This window comes from Tuber melanosporum (genome assembly GCF_000151645.1).
Source record: "Tuber melanosporum whole genome shotgun sequence assembly, scaffold_21, strain Mel28".
NCBI lineage: Eukaryota > Fungi > Ascomycota > Pezizomycetes > Pezizales > Tuberaceae > Tuber > Tuber melanosporum.
Genome location: NW_003298875.1, coordinates 945,380 through 956,318, shown reverse-complemented (window position 1 = coordinate 956,318; position 10,939 = coordinate 945,380). Strand labels below are relative to the sequence as shown.

Sequence of the window (10,939 nt, the reverse complement as noted above, 5' to 3'; positions counted from 1 at the left end):
CAGAATGATCCAATGTATAGTCCGGTTGTAGGGTCTTCCACATCTTTCCCTTGCAGGAGGAGATAGTATGTGAGTTCCATCGCCTATCGGTCAAAGGCTTCGGGTTTGAGGTCTTTTCCTTCTCCTGTAAACTTTGCTGGGAGGTGGAGTTTAAACTTAGGAGGTTCAAATACTGCGGGTACTTCCTCTTCTTCAGGCTGAGTCCGAGATTTTCCTCCTCCAGAGGGCCCTCCTCCTGTACTAGCTATGTCTGATTCTCTACTCAATTTGGGGTCGATTGGAGGTTCAAAGGAAGGCTTCTTTGCTGGAGTAGAAGGGAATTCTCCTGGAGGTTGTGTGCCTTCTGTGTTTGCAGGGTCTCCCAGCTCCTTAGCAGAGCACCATGATTGTTTCTTTCTTGTAAGGTCTTGTCATGGGATTTGCTTCCTACTCCTTGTCGTCAAAGACTCTATATTGGATTTGAGATGAAGCTGAATGTACCATAATTCTGCCACTTCTCTCCACTAGCGTTCTGAGGTGGATATCAATAGGTTGATCAGGCCTAAATCTGGGGACAGGTTTTTAACCACTTGCTGAGGTTAAAAAAATGTAACGTGTTCGTAAGGTGCTAATCACATTATTGGTAATAGATATGATAGTTGGCAGGTAGCCTGCTCTTCCAGAGAGAAGGCGAGAGCTGAGAACTAAAGGAGGCTTCGAGGGTGTACTGAGGAACAAAGAAGTAACTGTTCAACCAAGTATATTGAAATACTGTCTGTTGAAATCTGCCTTTTCTATCGTAGAAACAGGCAGTCTTTAAATACACAAATCTGTTCATATCTAGCATGAACAAAACTAATCAAAGGTATCAATTGATACACTTTGGTAAAACTAATTAAGTATCAAAGCGATACTTAAAACAAAACATAAAACAAAACTAAGTATCAAACAATACTTAAAACAAACTAAGTATCAAAGCGATACTTAAAACAAAACCTAAAACAAAACTAAGGTACCAGCATGGCAACTAAGAAGTAGTAACTAAAGGTAATGTAATGATCCCCTTTCAGATAGTTAGTTCTTGGCGACGGGGAACGATACTTACCTTTTCTTTCCCTTTCTTTCCTTGTCTTACGATAGCTCTAGGCCTCTGCCTATGTTACCGATAGTACAAGACCTTTGTCTTCTATCGGAAACACCTATCGTAAGCTTTCTCTAACTCGTCTTCGTAATGAGTGCTTCTTAGTGTAATGATAATGTTGCAATAAGGATAAAGATTGTAAAGGTGTTTTATATTCATTAAAGTAATAAGTAGGAAAAGTACTTAGAACAAAGCGTGAAGAACCTATCTTCCTCGGCCACATCGGCCTCCTTATATAGAGTTCTTCCCGCCTTTAATCATGTGACCTAAAGTGGTCACATGTGCAAAACCAAATCAAAACAAACTAGTCATGTGACCAAAGTGATCACATGCTCAAAACCCATGACCTTATAGCAAGGTCATGTGCAAAACTCATAAACCAATCATAACGCAATAAACAAGTCATATGACTCGACTGAGTCATATGCACGAAACCCATGACATCATAATGAGGTCATGTGCGAAACATAAATCATATGCGCAAGGCTTGCCCGTAAGGCATACTCGTAAGGCATACTCGTCAGGCGCATGTCCCATGACTCATACTTGAGCCATGTGCGAAAGCATCACAAATCCCACACATAACTAATCATACAACCCGAATAGGTTATATGCGTGAAACAATAACATACCTGTGACTCATAACCATGTGTCACGTGAAAACCTTTTTCTCACTAAGCCACGTTCGTGACACCGTACCGTTACAGGTTTCACACATGACTCAATTATGAGTCTTGGGATGTACGCATAGCGATTGTGCCTTGCAAGTATGCCTTGTGCATATGATTTATATTTCACACATGACTTTGTTATGAGCTCATGGGTTTAGTGCATATGACCATTTGAGATCTTATGACTTGTTTATTGCATTATCATTGGTTTATGAGTTTTCGCACATAACCTCGCTATAAGGTCATGGGTTTTGCGCATGTGACCACTTTTGTCATATGACTAGTTTGTTATGATTTGGTTTCGCATATATGACCACTTGGGGTCATATAACTAGGAGCAGAAAGAGTACTATATAAGGAGGCTGGTACAGCCGTGGAGGATAGGCTCTTCACGTTTTGTTCTAAGTTATTTTCCTACTTATTACTTTATGAATATAATAACTCCTTTACACTTTTTACTATTATCACAAACTTTATTATTACTACGACAAGAAGACTCTATATGAGATGGAGTTAGAGAAAGCTTACGATAGGCGTTACAGATAGAAGACAAAGGTCTTATACCATCAATAACGTAGTCATAGGTCTAAGAGCTCTCATATAGAAGAAAAAGAAGAGAAGTATAGTTCTCCATCACCAAGAACTTACTCTCCAGTGTAGGATCATTATACTTATCAATATTATATATATTATGAGGTTTTATTTCATACTTATAAGCAATATTTTCTAACTACTATAAATAGTTTTATATACAATTACCATTTATACAAAATTAAAATAAAAATAAAAATAATAGTATGAACAATAGCTTATCAAAGAAATAATTTATTGATTCAATAATATTTTTAAGAATACTGCAAATTAAATCTAACTGTTTAACTAAATTGTATCTTCAGTTCCAGATATCATCTCTTAAAACCTGTTTTCTATCTCTTCTTAGAACCTCATACAGATTTCTTCTTTAAATGATAGAAATAACAATTTTATGTAATTGTTAGATAATTGGAGGAAATCCCAGCCAGCAGCAAAAATAACACCTCTTCCAAACAAATTCTCTCTTTCTCTAGCAGCAGTTTCTGCCTCCATTGGCCCTCCTCTTTCCTTTTTTTCCTTCCCTATTAGAGATGCATCATTGTGTTAAAGCTGCTCCTACCATTAAAGTCATAATCATAAAAATAGGAACAGTCCTAGTTATAATCATTCTAATGGTAATTTGTTCTCATACTCATGTAGGAATACTCTCATTTCAAGATGCAATTGAAGAATTTATATATTTAAAGCAAAGTGGTGCATTCAATTTTCTCCAATACTTGTGATTCAATGACAAAACGTATTTTCATAACCCTTCTAGAATGCCAAGCCATGCTGCGCCTCGCTGAGAGTTCACACGGCCTAATAGCCAATTGCGACGACCCACCACATATTTGGCGGGGCAGTACATTAGGGTGTTCTATGATTCTACCACCTGCTCAGTACAGTACAGTACAGTACAGTACAGTACAGCGCTCGAGTACTGTACTGTACGCTATGGAAGTTTTTACCTTTTTTCCTTTTTTAAAGAAAATCTAGTACGAGTATGATACTATGTATGATAGAACCCAGATTTCCCCTGCCTCCGCTATTCACCACAAACCAGGTATGATACCTGTACTGTACTCGTACGTATCATATTCCCTATTACCGTACCAAAAGTCCGCACAAGTCCGAGCGCCCACACACAAAATATTTCTCCAGTCCGCCCTCCCACCCCTCTCCGGACAAAACCAATTGCCACCGTTACATTTCAGCGGGTACGTGTACCAGCAACTACTTGTAGTTAGTTACCTGTACTTGTACTTGTAAATGTATGATACCTATCGTACCCGTGTTCTGGACGGACTCCAAGACGTCCGGATATATAATAAAATGCCAAGTAAGAGTAACGGTAGATTATGTACGGCGGCATGGGGGGGATTAGCTGATTCAAAACCCGAACAAGGTTGGTGATGAGCTTCGGGTGTGTGTGTGAATATCATAACCGTGTTTTTTCCTTCCTCTCCGCTAGATGTGGTATACGGAGTGAGTGATCAATCATCGCTTCACGATCTAGGGGCATCGTTTTCACAGGTTCCGCTTATCGGGTTGCAGGATGCTCATCCCTCCTACGGTTATTAACAGATCTAGATATGATAGATTTATATCTCGAACTCTCCTCCCCCTCCCCACGCCTGCATGCCAGGGATCATGATCTGGGCCAATTGGTTCATCGACATTTTTTTTTTTTTGGGTTTCTCTTTCTTAAAATCCTCATGTCACAACATATAATATCATAATAATAATAATAATAATATTATTCCTTTTTTACTTTTCACCTACGGTATATAAAATTGCCAGGGTTGGTTTATTATTATTACACCGTGCTCTTTTTTTTTTCTTTTTTTCTTTTTGGTTTTCCTTTCCGGTTGCAATTTATCGACCCAATCGCTCGGTCAACTGATAAGATCGATGGTAACAGCTAGAACTAGGACGATAATAATAGTATCAGAATGGTTAAACTATGAGAAACAGGGGATAGAGAGAGAGGGAAAAAAAAAAGAAAAGCCAAAGGAGATAGAAAGCATCTGGCGACCGTACCGTAGTTTTTTTAACCAAGGGGCAGGTGATCCTCCTCCACCACCACGGGAGTCCCCCCCTACGGCCACTTGTAATCAATCATCCGATCGACAGAGCTCGAGACCCCCAATTCAGAAGACGATGGGTAAAAAGAGAGTGAGGGAGAGGGAGAGGGAGGGAGGGAGAGAGACATGTCAAATTGGCAAAAACCTCGCTTATATTATACTCGAGTTGTGCGCTCCAGCAACTCGACTCGACTCGCGTTCGTGGCGTAATTTTGCCGATCAGACCCCATCACCCGTTCGTTTGTCCCGAGTTTGCGGCCCGTTCTATTTTGTATTTTTTTTTTTCTCTGGTGGAACTCCGGATGGGTCTCTCTTTCTCATCTGCTGCTGCTTGCCTGCTGTGCTGGGTCAGGCCAGGCCAGGTCAGGTCAGATCGAGTCAGGAACGAGGGAGCGAGAGAGTGAGAAGACGGAGTAGTGAGTTATGGCATCATCACTATTATTATTACTATCAAAAAAGTAAAATAAATAATAATTATTAATAATAAAAAGTTAGGGGTAGAGAGAGAGAGCTCACAATTTTTCCCCGGGAATATACACGAGTTATTGTAGATCTGGTGGTTACAAGTTTATCACTCGTGCTTTGGGGTGAGTTTGATCTTTTGGCTAGGGCTGTGCCGGCGGGTTCATGTTGGAACTTTGGAAGGGGATTTCATCCGAGCGGAAAACACCCGGGAGTTTTTTCTTCTTCTTAACAGTAGTACTTGATGAGTGTGGGTTGGGTGGGCGTACTGTACAATACTGCCAATGCTGTACGAGTACTCTACTGTACGAGCACTTGTATACAACCCGTAAACGCTTTCAATTAAAATGGGTTGTCCGTCCCTGTCGCTATCCCGCCACGGGAGAGCCTGGTTTTGGACGGGTCGTTCGTGTCCGGGTATAAGTTCTGTAGGAGTACTGTACAGTACGTACTTGTACGAGTATCATACAGTATATATACTTTGAGTTGCTCGAATGGATTGGGTACGAGTTAAGGCAGCAAAGGAGGGATTATAAACCCAGCAGAGTTATGGCGCGGTAAAACGGTACGGGTACGGTAAATGGGGGGAGATTGATTGCTCCATTTTTCATGGCACTGGCAAACTTATATATATAAAGACTTGATATTATTACATTATATAAATATAGTAACTTCTAGGCAAATGGGTTGGGGCTTGAAGTTGGTGGCCGAAATAATAAAAGAAAGAGAGAAGTTTACCCCCCCATTTTACCGAAAAGTCAAAGCTTCTTGTTGTTCCATATTTCATTTTTTTCCATCTTCCGTTCCACGGTTCGGATCCCCCCTTCCCTCGGAATTGAACCTGGGCAAAAAAAAAAAAAAAATTATACAGTATATAGTACGAGCACTTCTATCGTACTTTTATAGAAACGCGGTTCGTTCCGTTCGGAAATCTCTTTTTTTACCCTCTCGAATTTTACTTTTTTTCTTCTTTTTTTCCCGTTCTCCTCAAGGCGTTATGAGCTAGTCGATTTACAGTACAGAGTGGGGAAATAAATGGGTTTGGGTATTGGGGGAGGGAGAAAAAGGGACTGAGAAATTTATCCTAATTGTATGGCATGTGCACGAGAAGGAGAGAAATCAAAGTATTATAATTATGATGCCGTATCCTATTGAACTATCTACTACTCACTGTCACGCTCTCAGTCTCTCCACCCCCCCCCCCACACACACACACATTTCTTCATCCTATGGTATCCAAGCCGCTTCTGAAAAGAGAACAAGAGGAAAGGAAAAGAAAGGAAAAGAAAAAGTATTTTTGCGAAATCTTTCGTACCGGGAATTATCCCCGGCGATGATCATCGACCAAGGAAATCATGATGTGAGAAAAAGGAAAGAAAAAGGGAAGGAAAAAACAATAATAACGAACCTCATCGATTGATTCGGCAACTGAGGGATAACTTATACCTAAGACAGGAGAAGGCAACCAACGATACGTGCGATAACCATCGTGGGGCTACACGGTCATATGACGAGCGCGCGAGAGGAGAAGAGAGGGAGTTTGTGTAGGCAGGTGTAGGGTGTAGGGGTCAAAAATGTTGGTCGGTGAAGGGAGAGAGAGAGAGATACATTCCTCTCTCCCTTTTTCTCCCTTTTTTGTTGCCAACGAACAATGGAGTGAGGGGGGGGAGGATAAATGGTCCATCTCATTTTGGCGGAGATGCCCTATGGGCGAATCGGCGCAAACAGGTTCATCTTTTGCGACGTCTTTCCCTCCCCCACAGTAAGTGATTAACTTTAGGACCTTTCTTCTTTTCTTTCTCTTTCTTTCGTCCTCCCTTCCTTTCTTGCTCTCTCACTCTCTCCACTGGGTTGGAAACCGGGAATTGATAGAGTCGTGGTCGGGGATTTAGACTTTTGTGTTTTATTTATTCAGACAACCCTTTTCTGGTTTGTGGGGTTGTCCAAAACTGGGATGATTGGGGGGGTAACCCTAACGGAAGGGGAATTGCGGTAATTACCGCTAGTCCGGAGCCAAAGAGATAAGCCGCATTCCCCGACAAAAGAGAAGGGCGGGTACTGGTTAGGGTATCGCCAATCTCCATAGGTTATGTATGATACTCGTACAGTACACGCCCTGCGAGTCCCTGAGTTTCCCTTTTGTATCATAATATTATTATCATCTCCATAATAATATGATACCGAGATGGCACTCGGACATTCATATGTAGGGTACTCTTGTTAAGGGTACAGTACCAGAGCGCATGTACGAGTAAGTGGTGGTACTCCTAGGTTAATTAGGCAAGCACGAACGCACCGAATCAGGAGTGGCTTGGTTATACTTGGCACTTGTCACAGGCAAGGTACAAGTATCCTGCTTGATACGGTTACTCATGTAGGGTACTGTACTCGTACTGTACCCGACCAACAGGTACGCGAGTAAAAAATAGCAAAGAATTCACTCTTCCTAACATCAAACCCTTTGACATCATACCGTAACAGTTACTTGTAATTTACGAGTTACCGTATTGTATCACTGCCGCATCGCCCACAAGCATCATCCTAATGGTGAAGAGGGTTCGCTCAGGCTCCTTTGAGTTGGTTGATAGGTTTGGGCGTCCACTCTGTGAAATGGTGCAAGTGATTGGATTTCCTTCCCTGGTCGCTTTCGGCCTCGTGACACCCCGTCCACCGTACCGAGGACTCGCAGCCCCTGCAGGTTCCTGCATGACTTCTTACGGTCTGACCGCTTTTAGGAAACTAAGACATCCTCTCTTTGCGGTAGGCCCGCTTGGAGAAGCCACTGGCGAAAGGGAGACTTCATTCCACTCCTATTCCCACCTTCTCAGCTCCCCCCCCATCCCCATCTCGGCACCGCCGCTTTTTCTTTTTCATTTTTAAAAATTCGCTTCTTTTTTTCTTTTTTCCTTCCCAGGAAGATGATTCTTCTTGCCCACCACCACTACCACCACCGCCACCACCACTTCTGATAGTTTATTTTTTTATCCCTCCATCCACCCTACTTTCACCCCATGCCTTTTTTTTTTTTGAGGAAAAAATAAAATAAAAAAATCCAATGTCTCGGAAAAAGGTCAAAGCGGCTTTTCCCACGGTTCTCTGTGGGCTTCCTCATCCCGATGGCCTACCCTAAACACTAGATATGACGGACGATACCTTGGTAACAGAGAAACAATAATAATGCTGGACGATGACGACGACCTACGGGGATGAACTACGATCCATATTTCACTCGCTTCGTCAATAAATATTTTGCTCTATGGATGCGCTATGCATGGGCCGAAGGTCGACCCGGGGAAGGGGGGGGGGGTGTGGTGGACGGGTGGGCGGGTAGCTGAGAGTGTCTAGGGCTAGGTTTGTTGGTCTAGGGTATGATAGCTGGGTACGGCACTGCAAGTACGTGTACTCGTACCCTACGGCGCAGAAAGTTGGAGAGGTAGGGATTTATGACAGAGTTGGTGACGGGCATGATATGTGCACTGTAAAAGGTACCCGCACGGTACGTGTGGTGGGGGGGTGAAAGAGGTGATGTCTCCTATTGAATGGCGGTGGTGGAAGGTGAAAAGATGGAGAGGTGAAGAAGGGTGGTTGTGGTTGGCTTGGTTGAATGGGATGAGTGATGCTCTCTTAGGGGTGCTTTCCGAATGCGTGACAGGAATGTTGAAGCTTTTGGCTGGCACTCTGCGGCACTCGAGTAACTGGGAGGCGATCCTTGTGCCCCATCTTGTCAGCCGAGACCCTTCGCATCGTCGCACGTCGTCAATCACTTCCTAAAAGGCCCGCGTCGACTGCGCATCATATGGCCCCTTCCCTTCGGCGACCAGGAGGAGATGCATCTGGCCGCCCTTCCCCAGCCATGCGGTCTGTGGGAACCACGAACAGGCCATAACATATCAACTCGAGCGAGAAAAAAATGGACAGGGGGACAGCCTAACATTTTCTGTTGTCCGTCTTATTCTTTTTCATTCATTCTCTCTTAATTCCTTTCCACTGCCAGCACGCTACCCTATCATGGGAGGCTTCGGTAGAAACCCTTTTTTTCCACATTTATTTCGCCCATTTGCTGGTGGAATAATTGGGGCAATTATTATTATTCACTTTTGATATCGTGCTCTGTGCTGTGCTGTCCGGAAACAAGCGGCACCGCCGAGCCCTGGCTACGGCAGGGAAAACTCTTCCGCAAGATGCAGCACATACAATGCGATGCGCTGCAGGTTAAGGTTCCTGGGTTTGGGTGGGTTTGCCAGATCTGCTGTATTCGAACCTTGCCGGTTAATTATTTATTATTCGTTATTGAATATGAATCGCCCTACGCTACTCTACTCTACTACTAGTAGTACTGTACTGTACTGTACGAGTAACTGCGCTGTACCTCGTACCAGTTTACCCTGACAACATTTGGAATCACCTCGACAACAACTTCAACTGTATCCTGCTCTACTAATTACCGATATCAGCCTTTCCATTGTAGCACTCGAATAGCACATACCGTAGTAGCAGCCGTACCTTGCCTTGCCCCCCCCCCCAAGTTTATTTTCAGCAACACGGACACACACCAAGCATACCAAGCCCCCGTCACCCCCACCCCCTCCGGGGAGGCACGAAGGAAAGATCTTCGGGACGGAGGTAGGGGTATCCAGAATGGCGGCTTGATGAGCAAATGAACATCTCCGCGTCCGCAATGGGCACAGTGGAAGGGCTGGCTGGGAACTGAAGGGAGGAGGGGGGGTGAAGCGCTATCTCGGAGTGTCATATCCTGACGGACCTTTTGTTCGGACCAGTAAACTTCTCAAGCTAGCTGCTGCGTGGTGGAGAGCATGTACCACGGGCTCACAGCGAACATCTTTAATTCTTGAGAGAAGTCAACGGAGATGCAGTCATAAGTAGAGTAGCACCGCGATCTGTTCCTGGCCTTTTCTTGTCTTTCCTTGCTCAATGCGTTTGTGCTGTTCGGCTCATTCCACTCACTTGCTCGAGTATATGATATTCCGCTGCTTTCGTCACACCATTTTCCTTCTTCCTCTTCTTCAGTCGGTCGAGCAGAAAAGGCTACGGCACGAATCCTACCACTCGAGTACTCACTAGCCTTTAAATTTATCCTCTTCCTGTGGGGACCATTTCACCCCTCGTTCAGCTCTACAAGACTTTGTCCACATCATCATCCACACCATTCCATCCAATACATACCGACAATACACCCACCATTTTCGTTCCTGATTGTTCTTCCTGACGACCACTTACTCCACCGCCGCCGCCCCCCGAAACCCTGGTTTACGAGCATCTTGAAAGGTCCTAGAAACAGAGACACCCACCTACCATCACTACCACTATCATCGTCCACCCCATTATTTTCTTTTCCTCATTTCTCGCTACACTGGAAAAATAAGCAACAGCGGCCAGGGGTTGTTGGGGGTGAAAGAATTACCGTGGGATCATTGCTTTTGTTGTGGATTGGGGTGTTGAGAGGGTGTGAAAGGTATTATTATTCTGAAGGATTGGCTGCTGCTTTCTTACGGCTGCGGTCATCTTTTATTTTACTTGCTGTCGTCTTCGTCGTCGCCCTCATCAATACGAGCACGTACTGCTGGAGGTCTACTGTTTTTTTTTTTTTTTTTTGTGGATTAGGTACAGTACATACACTTTTATCATCGTACCTACCTACTACCCGGGCAGATCTACATTACCTTATTGTTGTGTATGAGCGCGGAGGTTTGCCTGGATTTCAGAACATCACAGATCTCAGATCAGATCGGGGGAAAGAACCGTACTTGCTACCATACTCCAGGCACCCTCTTTTTTCCTTTTGATTGCCCAGCTGTCCGCTATCTCCCTTTTCTACCTTTCTGCCTTTCTACCTTTCCCTTTCCATTCGTATATCCCCCCCCCTTTGCTTGCTGTCTCGTCTACATAAAGTTTTCAAGAGCCTCTTATCCAAAACCCTATCCCCATATCTCGATCATATACATACATACCAAGGTACTGTACTAGTACATGCCCACATTCAAGCTACCCATCCCTCACGTACATCATGA

At 43.9% G+C, this 10,939-nt stretch overlaps 1 protein-coding gene; it reads left to right on the top strand.

Annotated features, from left to right (window-relative positions):
- The first annotated feature begins 4,950 nt into the window (after positions 1-4,950).
- GSTUM_00005909001 (uncharacterized protein) lies at positions 4,951-5,463 on the top strand. XM_002837996.2 has 1 exon: positions 4,951-5,463. The coding sequence occupies exon 1, from the start codon at positions 5,076-5,078 to the stop codon at positions 5,331-5,333; it is 258 nt and encodes an 85-aa protein (XP_002838042.1). The 5' UTR covers positions 4,951-5,075; the 3' UTR covers positions 5,334-5,463.
- Positions 5,464-10,939: the final 5,476 nt, after the last annotated feature.

Excerpts from the sequence above, each read along its gene's own strand:
- GSTUM_00005909001 (XM_002837996.2), top strand. The coding sequence starts at position 5,076 with ATGTTGGAACTTTGGAAGGGGATTTCATCCGAGCGGAAAACACCCGGG.